Genomic DNA, 21938 nt, shown 5'->3' with positions numbered 1-21938 from the left:
GTAGCTTCCCCACACTGGGAGAACTCCAGTGCAAGCACTACAAACCCATGCATACCAAACGACCACCCAGGATGATCCAGAAACACCAATACAAAGAAAATTTCAACACCATCAAGCAACAGAAGAATCCGCGATCCTCGCCACAACTCAAACCTCATCACGTAGGTCAAAGACGCGTTCTACCCATAAACCATACATGCCAAACCGCAAGCAATGAGGTAAAAAAAAGAAATCGAAACTCAAACAATTTGTAATGGTTGACTATGGCCGTGTTCCTACCTTGCAAATACTCTTCATCTCTCAACAACACTCATGTCCAACTCCTCTTAATCACCACCTACCATAACGCATCCTCCTGAAAAAAAGAGAGGGGATGCCATCACCTCATCGCAACCATTCCTCCACCATTCCTACCTTCCTCACCCTCTCCGCTTCCCAACCTTAGCTCTTCTGCTCCAAGCTCTCGTAAAACAGAATGTACCCGTGGTCCGTGTTGTTCGAATACTCCTGCGTCGATCCAAAAAATGTCTGCACGATCGACTCGTCGATGATCTCCACGTTCTCGTCGTCGAAAAACAGCCAGTGGTTGTGGCTCTTCACCAGACTCACGTAGTGCCCGTGATTCGGTCCACTCCCCACGTGCACCACCACCGCAAACAACGAGTACTCTGCCTCCGACCCAGGTGCATCGTCCGTCGTGTTGCAAAGCTTCAACTCCAACGGAAACACCACCCGGTACGACAACTTCTTGTACCGCCCCAACTGCTCGATGTACTTGAATCGCTTCAGGTGCAGCGCTAGAATCCGCGGTGCCGACTTTATCTTCATCCTCTTTTGCGCTTCCTGCAAACTGACCCACCAACATCGTGTCACTGCTGCCATCGTATCCACACCAACTCAACCATCCCCTCCTCTCCCACCCTGCTCTCCTCTCATCCACACTTCCCTCACCCACTCACGCGTCTCCTCCCCACCTCACATCCATTCCACCATCCCACAGCTCCACCTCTCTTCTCACATTGCACTGCGCCTCTCAACAATCCCACTCCCCACCCCCCTCTCCCCGACCAACTACCACCACCGCCGTCCGCATTCCTGCCCAACCACACACACCCTGCTACCCACGTCTACGATCCTCAACCCCCCACACCATCCTCCTCCAAACGCACCATCTACTCACTACCGGCCCAACCACGTCTCAGCTACTTCTCGCAATCCTATCACGCCTCACCCCCAAACTACTGCCACCAAACCCACCTGCAACACTTGTCGCAAAAGAACTTGTCCTCCGCGTTCAGCGTTTCCGTAGAACTGAAATTCCGCAGGCAGCTCGTTATGGAGCTGTTCTGCTCGATGTCCAGGCTCAGATCCAAGAATGTCTCATCTCGCGCAGTGATGGTTTCGCATCGCAAGCATCTCGTCTCGTTTGTCAGTATCCCCTGCATCACACACCCACCCACACACCGCGCCTCCCGCCCGTCAGACAACCCGACCCACATACGTCCACACCCTCATCTTTTTTCACTTTGCACCCACATTCACACAACGTCCCCACCGTTGCCCACCACCGTCACATCACGTCAACCCTCGCACCTGGAATATCTTGTGTACCCATGTCACCACTGCTTCCTTGTGCGTTCCGTTCGCCAGGCCGCTCACTGACCCATTCCCCACCACCTTGCCCGGTGACGTCTCACACCCTGAATTCGACTTCGCTGCTTTCGCCTCTCTCTCCAGGATGTCAACCAGCTCATTCAGCAGAAAGTTCAGAAACTCATGGGCATCCTGCACCAACCAAATAACAGTCAACATCTGCTCGCCCTTCACAAACAACCTCCTACCAAACCCCAATTCCCGCGACGCGCGTAACAACACCTCCGCATCCCTGCACACGGGAGCTGTCCATCAACAGCTCTAGCTCAAACCCAAGCCTCCCTCGCACCTGATGCATGTAACTCCGGAACAGCTCATTCTGCTTCTTCACTCTTTGCACGAATCGCTTCGGGGCTATCACCCCAGTCTTCTTCTTCTGCGAGTTTATCTGCACCCATCCAGTTCCTCAACGCGCGTCAAACATTGTGCAACCCTTGCTTCCACACCCCGTTTCCGTCACATATCCCTATTGCAACTGCCACCCAACCCTTCGTACACGCGCCAAACCCCAACCGCACCATCACGTCCCCTCCCCCACACGCCCCACTGCCTCCGTGCCCACCACAACGCCTGCTTGACCGATGCACCAACGCACAAGAAACAATACCCCCTCACCTGTGAGAACAGCTCGGACAAGCACGTCAGCAGATTCTCCTCTGCTTCAGCGACGGGTTTGCTCTGACCGCAATGCTCCAACAATTGATCCCGGAATGGGACGCAGAAGTACAGAGCCTACAAAACACCCAACACACAACCCATCACTCAATCTCCTCGCACGCACTGCTGCGTTCACGTCCTTCTACTCGGCCCGCACATGTCCAACGCCCTCGCAAAACTGCCCAAACCCCACGTCTCGTCCCTCGATCCCTCGATCACAATATCAGGTGTGTCAATTCGTCCGGCCAACAGGGTAGACACAATCATGCCATCAATTCACCGCTTTCCCTCTTCAGCTGCAACTGACCATCCCAACCCAACTCTTCTAGATCCCTCGATGACCTAATCGGGGCACCATCGCATCCCAAGCCGCAACAAACTCGCGGAAACCCAAGCACCGGGCATCTCGAACAAGCTCCTTCACCACCGCGCCACAACACGGAACCAAAGAGTGCACCGTGACGACGCAGCCGGGGCAACACGATTGCATCAGAAACGAAAACCCAGCACGGCAGAAGCAACAGGGGGAACGAGACCAATACCTGCAGAACGCTATTGCAGTAGCAAGTGTTGCCGAAATTCTCGAGGCCAAAGTAGCGCTCTCCCTCGGGAAATTGATCGCCAAATGCCTTCTCCAGCTTGGAACCCGAGGCTCCCATGACCATAGGTCGTCCCCCGTCGGAGAGAGAGGGCAGCTTGGCCACAGTCCGAGTCTCACTCTCTCTGCCTTTCCTTTGCTTCCTCCTCCTCCTCCTCCTCCCCCTCCCCCCTCCCTTCCCCCGCTACTCCGATCTCACCACGATCTCACCGCGATGTCCATCACCGCCTCCGTCGCATGGCATGCTTTGCCTGTTGCTTCAGCCTCCTCACACCGTCCACGAATAAGCACGTGGGCTTATTCGCCTGGGGCACCCGTGGAACACAGAAGAAACAACGTCATCACAAGGAGAGTGGGATGACGAGGAGGAGAAGTGGTGACGATGTTGATTGTGGGTTGGCTTGATGATGTGCAGCAGGGGCGATAGCCGCACAGTAGCAGACTCTGCAACTATTGCAATTCAGTTCCTTCCTAATCGTCCAGAGTTGGTTGTGGATTTGCGAAGCCACTACTGCGAATTTGTGTAGGAAACGATGGTGCTATTGGGGCATCAAACTCATCAGCTTCCATAACCTTCGTCCGCATTTCAGGCCTCCAAGAGTGCCGCTGATGTGCATTCTGTGTTGCCTTGTTTTATTCGTTTGTTCTTCTTCGTTTGTCGCCTTCAGTTGTGGCCGATTCAGCCGTCTTAGATAGAGTCGTGGTGGCGGATCTCGATCAGGATTTTTACCTCTTATTGGTTTATTCACGTGGAAAATAGAACTATTTTTTATTTGGGTTTTTATTTATGTAGAAACGAGTATTTGTGTATATCTTGTAGTTTTGACTTTATCGTCTCGTTTACATTATTTTTATTATTATTATTATTTTAGTATATAGCCTTTTTGTACTTGTTAGATTAATTTGTGGTTGTTTTCGTCTTCAATTGTTTCGCCGGAATATATTGTATCAATTTGAAGACTTCAGGATTGGGTTAATATTCAAGCATATCTGATGGGTCTTCAATTTTATGTATGATTCGATGAATATGTGATGTTATACTTTTGTTGTTGTAGGTGGAGGAGTTGCATAACATTTTCAATTTTCAAGTGAGTTGTGGGCATGTGGATGCTTATGAATACAATTGAGAGCTTATTTAAATTTGTTAGTAGGATAGTTCTTTCAATTTGGAATTCCCAATATAAAAAATTTGACTTTTTGTGTGCATGATCAAATAATTGACAAAAGCTCATCTCTTTTTTTATGTGCAATTTTTTTATTTCAAATTTTGGAGTGGTATAAAATTGTGTCTTTGACCCTAAAAAAAAATCATACATAACAAATCTGCATTGTTACTTTTCAAATTGTTCAATTATATGCTTACGTGATGGCAGATTATGTTTTGTAAATAGAATTGACATGTTTTAAAGATATCTCTTACAGAATTTAAGCTGGAATAACCAAGATGTTTTAGTGTTGGAGTGAATCGATTCTTTATTTTTGTTTGATTTAATTCTAGAAACAATGAGGAATTATATATTAAACATTTTTATCGATTACTGTATGTATAGTAGTCTCAATAATACGTATGGTTTACATTCAATATATCGATGATACTTTGTCTATGAACGTTTGCTGCAAATGCAAATAAAATTAAAATCTTATGGATCTTCACAAATTCCACGTGAGTAAACTATTTTATATGTGTATGTTGCGTGTTTTTTGATATCATTGTTATTATCATATTCGGATGAATGAACTGAAGGAGCTCAGTATGTATATGTTTGAGTGTTGATTTATTTTTAAAAAATGAAATAAAATGTAGTCAAGCATTCTCAATGTTTTAACATCCCATGGATGCGATTTCTTATTGTGTATAGTCTTAAAGGATCGTTTTTGAAAATGACGTACCTCAAGCTATAATATATATTTTAAAGTTGGTACTTCCAAGTATGGAATAATGAAAAAGAAACGACATTTAAAAATAATTTGATAAAATATCAGCTTATATTTTTTTAACAAAAAAAGATGAAAATATTGATTATGACTTAGTATATCAACTAGATTAGTTCAAAATATGTTGTGGAAATATCTTTTGTGTGAGCGTGATATTTAAATAGTAAATATTAAATATTGTCCCCTGGCTTTTGTGATCATCACTAGTTTCATCTAAAATAGCTTTTGGGTTATTTTGGTTCCTAGGTGTTGTGAAATTATAAATTCACACACATTGTGAAAAAGGAAAAGGAAAAAAGAAAAAGAAAAAATGGAACAAAACGGATTAAATTGAGCATGTGTCAACTTATTTTATTCAAATACATGTTTCAAAATTGTATTTCATACGTATTGTTACATACAAAATACAAAATGGATCTCCTTTCCAACATGTTAATATATATATGTATATATACATATATATATATATATACGGGAATGTTAAATAGAATCATACTTTTACTAAATAGACCCACTTTTGATGACAAATATGATAATCATGATGAAAATACAATGTCTACAAAGCTACAATCAATTGGCCTTTCAAGTAGAAATTAAAAGGAGAAAGAATGAAGGAAAAAACGATGGTGGAAGAGCGTACAGCAATACCGTATAATACGATACTTTGTCACAGTCGTACAATTTTCAACACAGAGTTCATTCGTCGATACATGAATGAAATGTCTACACGGTCTCATTCATTCATTCATTCAATCGGTCTTCGCCGACGGGCCGAAGAGACATGAACCAAAAGGAGAGTGAGCTGCAGACAGTTTTCAGTTTCAGGCGTTGGGGCCGTTTGTCCCTAAAATTAGGGTTTAGGGTTTATGGCGGCAGTTGAATTCCTTTGTACAATTTCGCTTCGTGGACGTCACTTCATGCACACTGGAGTTTTCCAGTGTTAGGCTGAAAGTGGATTCTGGTGCCGCTCCAGCCTCGTAATCTGTAGAGGATCCCCCCAACGAGCTGTAGGAACGTGTACCAGGAGAATCCTATTTTTGTTTTTGATTGAATTCAATTTTGTGCCAAGGGAGAGAGAGTAGGATTTTGTCAACAAGCCGTGGAGCAGTGCATAGACGAAAGGGAAGAAGAGAAGCGGAGGCGTTATGGCGTCAGCGCTTGCTAGTCAATTGGAGGCCCTGGCCGTGGCCACGGGCCAGCCTACTAGCACGAGTAGGAAGATCAGAGCGTCAATAATTTTTACGCCTTCTCAAGCTGCGGATGTCGACCTTAGAACCATTTATGATCTTTGCGACGCAGGTGTGACCATGTTTTAAACACCCCTCACTCCACCAGGTGAAAGGAATGTCACAGGCACTTAGTGGAATAGAGAGTACTGAGAAAAGAATCGTACGAACCTTTTTCATGTCTGGAACTCATGCTTGTTCTTGTGTGCGTGGGTGGGTGTAGGTCTAGGAGAGTTAGCCGACATCGACGGGCGGTTTGAACCATACAGACACACCTTGTTCAGTGTGGAGACTTTGAAATTAGACCGCGAGTTGCAATCACGCGAGCTTAACGATAAGTTGAATAGATCAATCGGTACTTTCATTCGAGTATTGTCGAATTACATTTTGCTCAAGCCTGCACATCAAGTATTGGAATACCTCATCCGCCGCTACAAGTGTGTGACCTTCACACCATCTTGGATTAATTGCATATGTGGTGCACAGCTAGACGAGGTTTACACGTGTTGGGCTTCGCACGATAGTACGTGTTTTTGAGTCAAAGTACATGATTTTTCAGAATATTTTTTTGACAGCTTTTTAATTCTCTGACTGGTTTTTGCAGAATTCATATATACAATGTGGAGGATATCTTAATTTCCATATTGCCATATCATGAAACTAGTCTCTTCGTCCGTATTCTTCAACTCCTTCAAATTAAGTAAGTATCAGGGTTTTTGAGAGTTATCAATTTCTATCAATAACCTCTTGGGTGATTGTTGCATGAGCCATCCGATTCTGAGAAAAGTTGGAAGTTGCCATTACAAGTATTTTCTTCATTGTATGGTAAATTTTACGTTCTTATTGGAAGCCTTAATCTTTTTGAGAAGCTGTTTAAAGTTTAACAAGAGTTTTTGCTCTCTAATAATTAAGCACGACCCTTTATGATCAGTATCCTCATCAGGCCAGATTGCTCACCAAGATTTAGTTAGCCTCTTTGCATAGCTTACATAATGGTAATCGTTAGTGTTTGTTAACTGCGGGTTTTTCCCTGTCTCGTAGAAACACAAAATGGGCGTTCTTAGAAAGAGTGCAGAAATCGGGTGCTGCACCAACTCGTGCTGCGCTGGTGGATCAGTGCAGGAGGGACCCGGCGGTGCTCGATACACTCTGTGAAGCTGTAAGGTTTTACGGCTGTACATTAAAGAAATGAATGTTTGAGTGGTTGTGTTGGTTGTTATTAGACGCTTGCGCTCGTGTCTGTGTCCTTCTCGCAATCGCATTTGAAATGGGTAGGCAGTTTTTTTAGGTCGTGCGAGGGTTGCCTGACGCATCTTCTGGGAATGCTCTTTACCTGTTTAAATAACTGCATATGTCAAATAGCATTATCATTCTAGCTTACTTGTAAAATGAATTCTTGCTTTTGTGACCAAACCGAATTGCGTATGCTCTGGCCTGATTTGGCTGTTCCATTGATATGCGGATTTCATAGGCTGTGAAGGTCGCTCGAATGCCGTCTAAGACTAGGACCATTGCGTCGTTTACATCGATTGTTGTCATGGAGCTGCTGGCCACTGTCCCATCAGTGCAAACCAGTACCGTGAACAGAATCTTGCCCTTCGTCTTGCACAGCTTCGAAGGTGGCATCACGGAAGACTATCGGGTATGTGTTTGTGGTGCAGGCAACCACTTTTATTTTTCACAACCCTATGGTGTTTGTTCATTCGTTTATATATTTAATAGTTCTATATCTCATGTTTTCAGTAGCTCTCTAGCTGGGGTTCATTTCCTTGTCGCTTCTATTGTAATCGAGTTTTGCCATTCTCATCTATGCTTAATTTTTGTGACATTGGCAGTGCTACGGAGTTGTATCAGTAGTAATAGTTCCTGCAAGATACTTTGTGTGTTCTTGATGTTTTCGTTATCTTTCCATAGTTCAACTTTTGTTTTCTTGTCTAATATTTTTTCTGGATACATAGATACTTTTTGGGTTTACTTTGGGCTTCAATGTCCACATATTTGTTGCCTTATATTCACACACTAAGTCAAACAGGAGGCAAATGCCCATGATGGGATAAGGATAGGACATCGCATGTAGAGATTTTTCAGTTTATCTATTTGTTGTTGCAATGAAAGGTTATGTCTTTTTTTGTAATATCTTTATGGTTGTGCAGGTTGGGGCCCTAATGGTGATTGGTACCTTAGCCAACAGAACATCTCTCTCCTCTTCATTGGCGGAGACGTTAATTGTTTCCATTGCGAAAAAATTACAAATAGAGTCTGCTGTTGAAGGAGCGCCTCTCACCAGGATTTCGTTGATGGTCATGATTCAGCTCATGCAGGCCAGTTTTTCTCAAGTCCTTGCATTCCACTCTGGCACTTTCTTGTGACAGTACAGTTCGCAATTTTTGATAATGTTGTTTCGTTTTCTCGGTTTCAGAGTCGCAAATTATTCCTTGACACTATTCTAACGTTTACGTTGCTCAAAGAAGTCTGTGTCGAGTCCGCAATTCATGATGGATTGAACGATGTGTTACGCCCTGCTCGTCTCTAGCTCTGTAGGTTTTCAGCAGCTCTTAGATCCCTCAATTTGTATGAATGTCATTATTGTTACTGTATGTTTTTTGATGTAATGTTTTGTCATGTAAATTAGCCATGTTTGTTCCTGCAGACTCAAGCTATGGATCAGTTTCCGGTACAGGCTTTCAAAATGCTTGTGAAGTCAGGGTGAGTTTAGCAAATGAATTGATTTCTCTGCTAATTCATACATTTTCATTTATTTATTTTTTGGTTCCTGACCTTTTAGCTCTGTATATATATATATTTATTAGCTCTGAGTGCATTAAAATATCTTCGTTTCCTGCATGTTTCACTGATGTCATTCACCTATTGTAGCTAAGTGGATGTTGCAAGAATCCCTTCCTCGCTCTTTCCATTTTTCTGTAAGAGCTTTCAGTAGATATTTTTTGTTGAGTTATGTTCCAGGGATGTGAAGTGTTTGTGTATGTTAGGAGCTTATGTTTATGACGTGATCTATACAGGGCTTTTTTCGAACTGTTGGCCAAGCTTATAGTGATGTACGATGCAAGCAAATTTCTCTCCCTCTTTCTCGAAGTTCTAGTTAAACACTGGTAAGTTGATCGTTGAAAGCCGGGTCCAGTTCAAAGTTTGGGTGTAAACGTGGTTGAGCATGATGAAACGTGTTTAGTTATTCTCGAATACTTTATTTGTAATTCTACATGATTCGGAAATCACCCAGCTGATCTTCTTTGCAAGGAACGCGCTACCTGCTTGTGACCTTTAATTGGTTAACATCATTCTGAATATCCGTAGTACCAATCCAATTTTCCTCGCTGGGTCTCAGTTATCCGATCCAAGCTTGTCGTGCCACTATCAAATGATGAAGCTGATTTTAGAAATTGAGAATTTAAACATTAATTGGTTCCGCGCAGTTGAACTTTATTGCACTGATGATTAACCAAGTCATGGTACTTTTTAAAACTGGCAGTGCTGCACATGTGAACTATGAGCGGTCTCTAGTGGCCATGATCGACACAATTCCATTAAAAGATTATGTGGGACAACTGGTGGCAAATATTTTACAACTCTACATGGGAAACATTGGTGTAGAGGTTGGAGAACAGAGGAATTGCAAGGAAATTTCCAAGCATCTCTTTCGAGTAATAGAGAAGCGGTTCCCTACAGAGCTGGACAGTGCAATCTCTTCAGTTTTAGAGGTAATTGCATGAATATGGTAGTTCTTGTTGATATATGATTTACCATCGTATGTTTATCATCGCAAGCTACTGGGCTACTTTGCTACAATTATTTCTTGCAATGTTAGAATGTGGAGATTCATACATTGATGCTTTGACAGAACCGATCTGAACCTGGGAAGAGCCAGAGGAGTGCTCAACAAGAAGCCCTGAACGAGATATTTCTGGGAACTCTTCACATGCCTCTCGTGGAATCTAATAAGACTCTTTACGCTTCACTGGACCATCCAGAGGTACTTTTAGTTTTCCATACAGGAAGTGTGTATGTTTGTGCTGAAATTAAGGTTCCATTTAGTACAATTGCTTCAGGAATGGCTTCAACGAACTTAGGTCTCTTAATTCTGTTTCGGTTAATATCTTTTTTGCATTGGTTTTCTATGTAATTTCTTGATTTAACGCTTGAAATTCAGGCGCGGGTTCGAGTGGCAGCAGTGAAGCGATTAGCAGAGATTGATAACGCACAAAATAATAATCTCCACACCCAGGTGAGTATCATCACCATCTGCTGACTAGTCGAAAATGCAATTTTTTGTCGTATGCATTGTTGATGATGTTCATGTTGCTGGACTAAGTGATCTTATTTTGTTTATGCAATTTCATCATGTTTAAAGTGGTTGTAGTGTGTTACTTACCATTAACTATCCCGAAGAGTCGTGCAGTTTGTGGAGGCTGACCCTGGTTTGTGGCATCGCAGATGAAAGATATGATGTGGGAGACCTTGTTTCAACGTGCTCACGATGAAGACTACGGTGTATTGGAAGCACTATTGTCTGTCGAAAGTCTCGTTCACTACCCTTACCCAGAAAAACTATTCAAGATGTTGACATCTATAATTTCTAGGAGCTTACACAGCATCACATCAGGTTCGTATTTGGTGAAAAGATGGTTCTGTAGGTACAAAATTATTTTCAATCTTATTTAGTTAATAAATACTGTGGTCGAGATTTGAAATAGAATGAGTGATTCGATTACCTTAAGTACTTTTGGAGTGCAACTCCTCGGTGCCGAACGATGTTCGCCATATGCTTTTTGCGTTGTGATTTTTCTAATTTACGAATCAAACAAATTTGTAAAAGTAATTATTAACTTCTGACTTGAAGGACTTGTAACATCATTTTCTTCATGTAGTAGTTTTGTCAAGTTGAGCTTCCCACCATCTGTAATTTTTTTGCTTAGATAATACATGAGATTTAACAGAGATGCCTACAAAAGTGGTGAGATTTGTGCGTATTCCTCTTCTTTTGGTCATGTTGAAGGATTTCTGCTTTTTCTTGATTTGTGATTAGTTCAAGAGGCCATGTTTAAGTCATTTGCTAGAGTGACCTGCCGTTTTGCATAGCAGCATGGATTGTTGCTTGTATAGTTAAGGGACGTTACACTTTCATTGCTGATACCGCTGGCGGAAATATTTTTATTCTTCTCAGGCGTAAACGTGGATGCTCGCGTCATTGCAACTGCAAGTTCAACTTTGAAGCTTCTTGCGTCTGGTTTTCTCACGCTACATCCAACTTTTGCGGAGCGAGTTGCAACTGTACTCTTCGGTCTTTGTCTTACATCCCGTAAGGTATAAATTATACTAATAGATTATGAAATTCGATTTTTTATTGCAGCGTAGTTGTTTGAACATCGTTTTTGGAATTGTTCGTACTGCTCATTGTCGATTGCTTATCTGAACGAGTGCTTGCTTTCAGACACTCCAATTGAATTTGGTTGCACTGAAGTTAGCAAGAACGGTACCGTTTGCACTGTTTGAAGCCTTGCCAGAGTTTCCGGAATCAATTTCTGGAAAGGCAAAAGATGCAAAGAATCAGAAGGTGAGTGGCTTCTTAGATTTTGACTTATTTATACTGTCTACATAAAATTTTATGAGATCTTTCTCAACGTTGCTTCTCATCACAAGTTTTCATCAGATGTAGTTGAGGCTTTGGTTTTTACTAATTATCTTGTTAGTTACATGCTGTACACGTCAAATAATATGTGATACAATGTGGGTGCTGTTTGATCTTAGGAACAACTGTTGGTGCTTGTTAACGAAAAGTTGGTATCTAGCCTAACTACGTGCGTGCTGAAGAAGAGTGAAATTTTGCTGCCGGTCTTGCTTAGCACTGCTACGGACTATGTCCAAAATAAATGTTTAGCCCTAGCCGTTTTGCTACGTATCCTCCACGAATCTCCTAAAGGTACTTGTACTTTCACATGTACCCCAGTTTTTTATTTGGGTATTTGATTTTCTTATTGTTTTTTGATTTTCGTGGTACTTGCGTACTCTTGTTAGATCCTAGAGTTTCCGAGTTAATGGCGTGGTTAATTGCAGGTTCTATTTTGAACGTAGTCGACGTATGTTTGCCTTGGCTCAGAGGTCAGTTAGTTGCCTTGCAGTCAAAGAACTTTGATTTTAAGAACGCACCTACTCAGCAGGTATATTCTTTTTTCACTTTCCCCTATCATCTTAAAGATCTGCGTTTTTTCTCTGTAATCTCCGGTTGTTTGCTTGGTACCTGGTTGCTATTCTTTAAATAACAGTAGCGTTCATTTTATGTAACAGATTTGTGCATTATTATTTATAACTCACCAGCATAACTAGAAACTGAAGAAATTGATGAACAATTTCTAGAGGTTTTGTCTGATGTTTTGATAAAGTTGGAACCCGTCAAAGTAGGAGTTCATATTGATACTTCTTCAAAGGATGTGATGTATGTAGAGCTTACATCTAATTATGTTGGTGATATGGGTCGCTTACAGGAAGACTATAGTGCGGCTAAAATCAGGTTGGTTGAATTTGAGCTGCTTGATACACAACCGAGCCACCTCCATGCAGACCTGTTATTGAAGAACTTTTATAAGCTCTTAGAAGTAATTCCAACCAGTTTCAAGGTTTGTGAATCTGAAGTTACATTTTATGTTAATTCCGAGGTGTTGAAAAAACCTAGAGGACAAATTGAGGGATGTTGCGAATGAGTCGTTGGTCATTGCATGTACGTGAAAAGCTGATGATAGTGTTCCTAAGTTGAATTTTATCCGGCTTCTTTTCAGGGAAAGTCGATCCAAACAAATGATCGGCTGAAGACGTTGTATGAGATCTTGTCAAGTGCCCGAGCTGGGGATAAATTCTCTTCTCATATGCAGCTTCTGTTGAAACGGCTGTCTGGCGATGTTTTTCCTTTTCTCTCCAGCTATTTTATTTCTGGGGGTTAAATCCTGAAACAAAAGACTTTCCGATGTTGTTGTCAAGTTTGGAATTGTTAATTATCAGCGTGAAATTTTTCACATCACGGAGCATATTTGTTGTCTGAGAAAATCATATTTCTCATTACGTAGAGTTTTTCTTCGTGAATAGCGGTATACCTTAGTATGTGCAAGTAAAACCTTCCTTCAACAGCTATCCGATTTCCTTTCATCGTCTAAAATTCTCACATTTTAACGTTTTGTCTAACATTGTAGATTTTGAGAAATCAACACACCGTCACAGCCACAGTTTGGATCTTCTGGCATTCTACTATTCTGATTTGTCAACCACCATTACCAAGGAGAGAGCTATTTCTGAAAAAATGACGGTTACCCAATTGCAAGTAGCTCTGCCAGCTATTGTAGTAGGTCTAGCAAGTCCTGTTCAGGTATTTGAGCATTCCATCTTATATGTTAGTACATCTTTTTCACACTTGTTTTGATTCGTCCAGACTGCAAATATTATTTCCACGACAGGAAAAATGCTTTGTGCAGTTTCGCTATTTTCATCAAGTTCTACCATGAAATGGAATTCGACATTTTCTATCAGATGCTCCTTGAAGCACAGTCTTTCAAAAAAAGTCATATATATGAAATGCTGCGATACTCGTGTTTAGTTATTTGAAAATGTGCTTAAAAGATCTGTTGTTTGACCTTCTCTCAGAAGGTACGAAGGAGCGCCGCAGAATGTCTAGAACAACTGTACGCGTTGTTAAAGCAATATCGCAGCATTTCACCTGAAGGTACTTATTTCACGAATTTTTCTGAAGATATGTGTTGTGTTCTTACTAGTAATTTCTGGGATTGTGTAGAGGAAGTATTGTAGAGGAAATGATTGCTTCCTACTTATGTAAAACATGTGCTACCTATTGTAATGTGACCATGGTCGAACATTTGTGCGCAGAAGCCAAGAAGAAATCCACGAGCTTACCAAATGAAGTTTTACATCATAGCACATTTGAGAAAGTGGTAACAATTCTTGTGGAGTCTAAAGCTGCGTGTACATCTAATGAACAATATGTAGCTACAGTATTAGAGAATTTGCTGAATGACTCCGAAAGCAAGACTGTGTCCACCACTGAGGTACCCAGGTAATGCATTGTACAGAACTCGCTTACGATTTTTGAAGTCTTCTTTTTTAAAGCAGGTGTTTTTAAATGAACAACACTTTTATTGTGCTCCGATTTCTCCTATTTAATGAATCCTCCCGTTTTTCTTTTCCGTGCCTCCGTCTTATCTGATGATAATCGTACGCAAACTTTTCGGAATTGATGTAATTCATCTGTTCCATACTTTGGCTTAATTTATGCAGGTTGATGCCTGCGGATTCCAAGGCCGTTGTGAATTTCTTCACTGCGCATGCTTTGAGACACTCTGCAGTTGTGCAGGTGCGTACAAACTGTCAGGGATTACAGTTCTTGCCCTCTATCTTCGAGATGATATTTGGAACTATTCAAGGTTGACTGGTTGGTTGTCTTTGGTGCAGAGAATCCTCTTTTCAGTTTTAAAAGGCACAGGACATGATTTAGAGCTGCTCGGTGCCGTAGCTGGACCCATGGAGAACCTTTTGGAACGACGTTCACGGCATCATCTGAACGCCACTCAGGCATCGGATGTCGAGAAATTGTCTCCGGCAGAAGTGGACGTATTGTGCATTCTTTTGCAGGTACTCTACTGCTCAATCACGTTTGCTCATTCAATAGAAGCACCTATATTATTATCATATTCAGTAAATGATATAATGAACTGACTTATTTAGTTTGATACATGGCGAAGCATGTCCGTAGCGTTCACCACTGAGCTAATGGTACTTTTAAGCATTAACTTGGAGGTTATGATACTGTAGTTGTCTCTGCAGGAAAGGAGAGTAGGCAAGCATATGTCTTAGATCAATTGCCAGTAACAGTTGAATGTTTTCGTCGTTTGTTAGGTTTTGTTTCTGATATTGACCATGTCGGTTATTTTCCTATTTTCGCGGTCATTTCATTTCAAAATTTTAATTTTAGTTTTGACTTTCTGCAGATGTTTACTCCCAAAGCTGCCAAAGCATTATCTGCTGCTGCGGACGTGCAAAAAAGCTCTCTGAGTTACTTGCTTGAGTCCCTGAAGGCAAGCATCCTGTTGTATCTATACATATTTATGTTTATTTTGTTCTGTCCTTTCGTGCATTCATCTAGATTGTGCTGTGTTACACAACCTGACGTCTTATTGGTTACGATTCTGAATTGATTCAGGTTGAGGGAGGCTCTACATCAGATCCAGTAGTTTTGAAGCCCTGTATTTCAGCTCTTGGATGTTTGACATCGGAGTTCACAAATCAGCTTACAGTCCTTTTGAAGGTAATATTCTCAGCTTTGAGAATCACATTGTGGATCCGATCAACATGTGTATTCTGTGACCTTAATTTATCAGCCTGGGTGAATTGGGGGCTGATCTGGTTAGTAAATCCTTCTTCTATTGTGCATGTCTTGCTGTTTTTTAACTGACTGTGACCGGTTAGGGTAGTTATTCTCTAGCAATCTCAGATTAGTCATTAGGCTCCTTATATGTATATTGTATTCCCGGTCATTACTATTCATCTTTTCTTTTATCAGTTTTGAAGTAAGCAATCTAACTTTTCACCCAGTGCTACAATACGTAAACTGAAACCTGTTATGAGTGGAATTCTCAGGATGAACTGTTTCAAGCGTTGATAAGACTGAGTTCTTCTACGTCTTCTGATATCCACGCGCCTGCACAAGCTGTGTTGCGAAATATTACTGTGAGTATCATCTAAACATTCTGACTAATTATGGTGTCTTCATATTCTAGTGTATAGTCGTATGACCAGCAAGCTTTCATGACATCTAGGAGGAGCTCTGTTGGGTCGCAGGTTCCTTCTGAAGTCATTGCTGCTTATTTGGGGCGCTTAAGTAACCATAATCAGGTTGTCGAACAAAGCCCTGCAAAGAAAAGGAGAGTGAAGCCGGTAAAGACTTCTGGCGTGATTGTATCTTGGTCTACTCCTCAGCAGCAAGTTTCATGCACCGCTGCCGTGTTGGAAGTATTGACATGGCTTCCCATCATAGAAAACAGGTGCGGGATGATGATTGGACATATACTAATGCCTTTCTTTCTCTCTTTCGGATTAATCTGAAGTCTCATTTTATGAAGAATGATTGTAGCTTGAATGCATATTTAGACTGGGCATATCGTTTTTCCTACATCGGAGAAACTGCGTACATGAAGTTTAATTTTCAATTGGGATTGCAGGCAAGAACTTGTGGTACCTTTGTTTGAGCTGCTCAAATTTTCTCAAAGTGAGAAATGGCCATTACCTGTGGCGGATCTCAACAGTGCAGAAGCTGGTGAAGATGGATCGATGCCACGTATCAGTCTTGATTATATCCAACAACTAATATTTATAAATCTTGAGAGATTAGCAACTTTTGTCCTAACCAATAGCAACCGATCTCATGCGGTTAGTCACTTTTCTCTTCCTCCTTTCGAATACTTTTGATAATCCTATCCAGCTATATGTTCATGATTCTGTTGGTTCTGCCCTCAAGACGCTCATTTCTCAACCTACTCTGGAGTAATTCACACTGAAAGATATTTATGCCGCTTCTTTCTACTAAGTGAAATTGTTTAATTGTGGTACAGTTCAGTAGGTTGCCGTTGTCTCTGAAACTAATTGTAAGTGCTATGTACATAACGGTTTTGCTGATATGGTGTGGATATGACCTCTTACCAGGAGCTTTTTGATATCGGCACTATCGTTCATTGTGTTGCGAACACTTCAGATAGTACCACCAGAAACCAAGCTTTGATGGTGCTCATAGCCATTGCAAGGGTTTTCCCCCAGAAAGTACTGAAGCACATTGTTGACATCTTCTCAGTAGTTGGGTCATCCACAATTACCCAGGTTTGCTTCGGTGCCTCCCATTGATTCGTACTCGAACATTTAAATCACGTCATATTCTGTATCACTGAAAAGTTTGAAGTCGTACCGCCAAAAATATTCTCTGAACAACCTTCTGATAACGGTCAGGCGTTAGGTCTTTATTTGAAGATACTGTTCAATTTTGTGTGTTCAGGATGACAAGTATTCTCACGACGTAACTCAGCAGCTACTCGTGGTCGTGGTTCCATTTTGGTTGGAAACTAGCAAGGATCCTACAGCGCTCTTGCAGGTGGACATACAGTCAAACTCTTCGATTTGTCTGCATGTGCTTAAGACGACGCTTGCCTAATGGATTGACTATTATCTAAGAAGTTTGCGGTCAAGTGAGATCATGAAATCGTATCATGGTTGTCTTCAAATAGTTTCATGTATTGATGTAGTATCATGCCCTGCTCTGTTATATGATGCGTCAATGCTTGTTATGAATTTATGGTTGATGTGTTTATGTCAATTACCTGGCAAGCAGATTATTGTTACAGCTCTTCCGCGGGTTCCGTCACACCGGAGAATGTCGCTTGTCACCACTCTGCTCAGGTATTTTCCCTAGCCGATATTCTGGATTTTTTTGCGCTGTGATCAGACGCGGCAGTATTAATTTTGTTCCGGCAGCATCTGTTCTTGCCTGGTTTTATGCTTCTGGACATGTGATTCTTGTTATTTCACCTTAATTTATCGTTGTCACTTTATTTAATGATTTATTGCATATTTATTTTGCATCAGGGTTATGAAGGAGAAAGACAGTCTTCATCTATTTCTTCGGTTACTTCTTGACGAAACAATGCATGTCACAAATGGTGAAGAAGTAGCAGTTGAGAACGGTGAAACTAACAGAGAACTTCAGACATGGATGGATCGCTGGGAAGTGAAGTTTGCTGAAGACCTTTGCCAGGAGTACGCTCCAAGTGTGTGGCTTCCAGCCTTAGTGAAGTTGCTCAAAGCCACTTCAGAAAGTATCTCACCTGCTGCAAGACAATTTATTACTTATCAGCTACAAGGTCTTCATGGGAACGACATATCTCGCATTCCTCAGGTATTTTTGTTGTCATTATTTTATCTGTTTTGTTTGCTCGTTTGTTTCAGTATTTAGAAGGTGCTTGGATGAAATATTTTTCCGTAGCTCGATCTAAGACGCATCTATCAGAAGGAATTTAAATTGGAGAATGATAAATAGGAACCAAACTAGGAAGTACATCTAACCAGGTTTTGGTTGTGGTCTTTCAGGAGGCATTTGTGGCCCTACTTGGGCAGGTTGTGATGCAGTTGCATTCAGGCAAGAAAGAAAATCAGCTTTCGCTGGTTTCTCTCTTGGACTGTCTAACTCTTATCATGGCGCCAATTACCTATCTGGAAGGATTAATTAGATTGCTTAAGAATTCTGACAAAAATATCTGCCGAAAGGTAACTTTTGTAACTCTTTACTGGAATGAAGACCATGTTTGTATTTGCAGCATTTGAAAGTGATATCTAACAAGCCAGTCATGGATGAGATCAGCTACGCTTTTTTCTTGGTTACGTCCACATCTGTTTAATCTGACAAAGCACTCGTAATGCTAGGTGCTCCTCCTCTACACTGCAAGGATGAAAATGCAGGATGAAAATGGCGAGCGTCCTCAGAGAAGCAACAAGTTCGAGCACAAGCAGAATGCTAAGAGTGTGCTGAAGAAAGAACCTGAATTTCAAGAACGGATGGTGTCACAGTTATCGGATATATTAGTAGCACCCACGGAAGATAGTTCAGCAAATGTCAAACTTGCAGCGTTGGAGGCTCTGGAAAGATGTGCGACAAGATTGGCGAATACTGACCGCGCAGGGACTCTAATTAATATCGTGCCTGCTGTGCTTTCCATTCTGAGTGTAAAGAAAAAAGCACTTTCTGTCGCTGGGGTTCGTTGTGTTGGTACTCTTGTGAGCATCTTGGGTCCACGAGCTTTACCATCTCTGCCTGACATCAGCACTCAGTTGTTTATTATGGGCAGGGATGCTTCCTTAAGCTGCAGTGATACTGAAGGAGTCAAAGAATCTAATGCTAACTCAGGAACCGAGATAATCGTCTCAATTCTTAAAACTTTAATAGCGATTGTTGAGCATTTGGGTGCCTTCATAAATCCATATCTGAATGACTTAATCTCCTACCTGGTACTCCAGCGATCTGTTATCAAGTCTCCTGATGTTAATGTGTCCAAGAATGCAGCAACTCTGCGCGAGCTGATCTCTGAAAAGATTCCTGTAAGCAACCTAACAATATGGAATTTGATGTTTCTGACTTGCGGTAGTCCTTTGAGTTCATTTGACTTCATACTGGGAGTATGCTATTGCCTAGGACGGGGAAGTTTAAATTGGTATTAGCCATGGCACACAAATTACGTTTTTAACATTTACTTCAATTGTATTGCAGGCACGTCTTTTGCTCGACCCCTTGATTGTTACATATGAACGATCTATTAGTGTAGGTCCAGAAGCTACAAGTGCCTTGTTTCTCATGGTAGCTGCAGTAGCTTCAAGGATGGATAGGACTTCAGTACCTTTGTATTATGTGAAGATCTTCAACGTTTGCCTCCAGGCTTTGGACTTCCGGACCAATAGACCCTCCAATTTTGCATCGATTACAGAAGTAGAGAAGTCGGTCATTGACGCTCTTTCCTCACTCGTTCTGAAGCTGAGTGAGAATTCCTTCAAGCCCCTATTTGTGAATCTCCTAGATTGGGCACTCGCTAGTTCTGTGGAATCTAGTGGGCTTTCCGGAAATCAGCCTGGTCGAAGAATCGCTTTTTTCGGAGTTGTCCAACAGCTTTTGGAAAAACTTAGGTAAGGGCTTTCGACTTGGCCAGAACGAGTGTTTCTATTGCATTAATCTGAAACTGGAAGTACATGATATAAAATGGTCGTTCGTGTGTAGTTGTTTCAACATGTGAAGCATTCACTTATTATGGCAACTATTGATTACATCTAATTTTCAAATGTGCAGGTCTCTATTTGTTCCATATTTCAGTTATCTACTGGACATATGCATTTCCACCCTCACAGATGGTCAGTTCGTTGAAGACTCAGATCCTGCGAAACCGAAGAAGAAAAAGAAGAGAGCATCCGACGGTGGTTCTAATTTAGGTCTAAGCTTTGCATCATGGCATTTGCGCCAGTTGGTTCTCTCCTCTTTGCACAAGTGCTTCCTCTACGACACAATCGGGTTCCTCGATTCTGCCAAGTTTCAGGTGTCGTACAATCCTTCCCATCTCCATCAAGCGTAACTAAATCTTCTTTTTTAGATGCCTAATAGTATGTTTGTCTTGTTTCGACTAAAACATGTTTATGGTTACTATATGGGCTGAAGTAATAACCATGAATGTATTGGTTCAGCAATTGTTAGGACCAATTGTGTCGCAAATCTTGGTGGATGCGCCACTTGATTTGGCTAGTGCCGAAGACGAGTACGAGAAGATCGCGACCGTAGAAGAAATGGACGATACTTTAGTCTCTTGTGTCAGTCGGATGGCTTTAACAGCTGGAAGCGACTTATTCTGGAAGCCTTTGAATCGTGAGGTATGCATAATCTTCTTATATATGCACTACTAATATTCAGTTGCCGTAAAACATGCACGAGTATGTTTTATTTTAGTCTTCTTGAAGTGCTTGCCTCGTTCTAGTGTAAAAACCTAGAAATTGCTCTTTTCCTCACCGCAGCTTCAGTTCGTATCTGAATCGGGTTTCCCATGGTCACCTGCGCAGGTGTTGATGTGCACAAGAAACAAGAAGCTCAGGGCTCGCTTACTTGCACTGAGAATTGTGAAGGAACTGGCAGAGAATTTGAAGGAGGAGTATCTCGTCCTGCTGCCAGAAACCCTTCCATTCTTAGCAGAGCTTTTGGAAGACAGTGAACTGGAGGTTGTAGCAAAGAGTCAGGAAATAATCAAGATCCTTGAGACCAACAGTGGTGAAAGTCTGTCACAGTATTTTTAGGGACCAGAAGCTATGTTAGTATACCAAGTTGACATTGTTTAGATCAAAGCCGTGATTTTGCTGGTTTGAGACCTTCAGATTGCTTCCTGGAATCTTTATCGAAGGCAGCACTTCCTCCGCTGATCTTTCTGCAATGAATTTAAACTCATTTATGCCTGCCTTTTTAAGGGCTCTGTTACCTCGCAAGAAACAAATCGGAGATTTTATTGAAATGTGTAGACGAGCATATAACTGGAAGCAAAATTTTCTTTCTTCTGGTTGAGTATCGTTACGAGCCCTACAGTCGTGACCATGATTTCTGGGTTAAAGAAGTTCAGAATCAAATGTTTTTTCTTGTCTTGTAGTTGGTTGGGTTGATGATTATGCACACAACATAGATGCAAATATTCCGCTAGTCCCACTCATGCTTTAATTTAAGGTTGTTTCATTGGACCAATTTATTTACGTCTGGTCTTTCTATTACCCAATGGTTCATGGGCCATGAAGTAGCATATCCGCCCATGTTTAATTTGATCGTTGCGAATGCACATGCTGCTGGGTATCCACTTGAAAGCTTTTATGATTTGCTTAGGACTTCAATAGAAGTCAAGTTTGTTTATAATGACAAGAGCCAGGAAGTGCGCAGTTGTTTTTGGGGTGCCTTCACTGAAACAGTGCAGCAGTACCACATGTCGGGTTTGCAGAATTGTCAGCATGCTTAGATTCACATCTCCGGGATGACGTGTCTGCTAGCTTGGATGTCTGAGTGCAGGCAGTGCAAGTCGACTTTGTCAAATTGTTTCTGTCGCCACTTCCTCTCCGAAAGTGCTAGGACTGAATTTTCAGCACCTTGGGTGGTAACTGTCTTCGGAGATAATCCGATCCTGCACACATCAAGTGAATTGCATTATGGCATTTAGGCCGTTATTGATCCTAAGGTGAGAAGTGTAACTGGAGTGGGGATCAAGAAGACAATAAGATTTTAACAGTGCTGCAGTTCGTTCTCTTCGGGT

General features: G+C 41.7%; 2 protein-coding genes across 4 annotated transcripts; one reads left to right on the top strand and one right to left on the bottom strand.

The window, feature by feature from the left end:
- Positions 1–214: 214 nt before the first annotated feature.
- On the bottom strand, positions 215–3455 carry LOC112279300 (ubiquitin carboxyl-terminal hydrolase 4). Its single transcript, XM_024513599.3, has 6 exons — positions 2853–3455; positions 2269–2385; positions 1943–2041; positions 1594–1785; positions 1258–1439; positions 215–850 (listed from the first exon to the last, which is right to left on the bottom strand). The coding sequence occupies exons 1-6, from the start codon at positions 2973–2975 to the stop codon at positions 442–444; spliced, it is 1122 nt and encodes a 373-aa protein (XP_024369367.1). The 5' UTR covers positions 2976–3455; the 3' UTR covers positions 215–441.
- Positions 3456–5665: 2210 nt separating this feature from the next.
- Positions 5666–21158, top strand: LOC112279912 (uncharacterized protein At3g06530). Of its 3 annotated transcripts, none has more exons than XM_024514667.3 (38): positions 5666–6142; positions 6293–6506; positions 6674–6769; positions 7111–7228; positions 7541–7711; positions 8223–8390; positions 8720–8775; positions 9090–9179; positions 9557–9785; positions 9926–10057; positions 10235–10309; positions 10519–10687; positions 11249–11388; positions 11516–11638; positions 11833–12004; positions 12139–12242; positions 12567–12698; positions 12858–13014; positions 13266–13438; positions 13714–13792; positions 13957–14140; positions 14362–14437; positions 14536–14715; positions 15072–15158; positions 15284–15388; positions 15721–15810; positions 15922–16124; positions 16302–16509; positions 16783–16953; positions 17126–17221; positions 17459–17526; positions 17713–18022; positions 18214–18390; positions 18547–19218; positions 19388–19797; positions 19958–20201; positions 20347–20529; positions 20716–21158. In XM_024514667.3, exons 1-38 carry the CDS (start codon positions 5989–5991, stop codon positions 20944–20946), a joined length of 6447 nt encoding a protein of 2148 aa, XP_024370435.1. In that variant the 5' UTR covers positions 5666–5988; the 3' UTR covers positions 20947–21158. The 3 variants fall into 3 exon arrangements, with proteins under 3 accessions (XP_024370435.1, XP_024370434.1, XP_090104785.1); XM_024514666.3 differs by having other exon boundaries at positions 5673–6142; positions 13954–14140; XM_090248659.1 differs by lacking the exons at positions 5666–6142; positions 6293–6506; positions 6674–6769 and having other exon boundaries at positions 7111–7233; positions 13954–14140.
- The last annotated feature ends 780 nt before the right edge of the window (positions 21159–21938 follow it).

This window comes from Physcomitrium patens, chromosome 3 (assembly GCF_059467195.1).
Source record: "Physcomitrium patens ecotype Gransden chromosome 3, ASM5946719v1, whole genome shotgun sequence".
Taxonomy (NCBI): domain Eukaryota; kingdom Viridiplantae; phylum Streptophyta; class Bryopsida; order Funariales; family Funariaceae; genus Physcomitrium; species Physcomitrium patens.
This window is presented reverse-complemented; position numbering and strand designations above follow the sequence as displayed.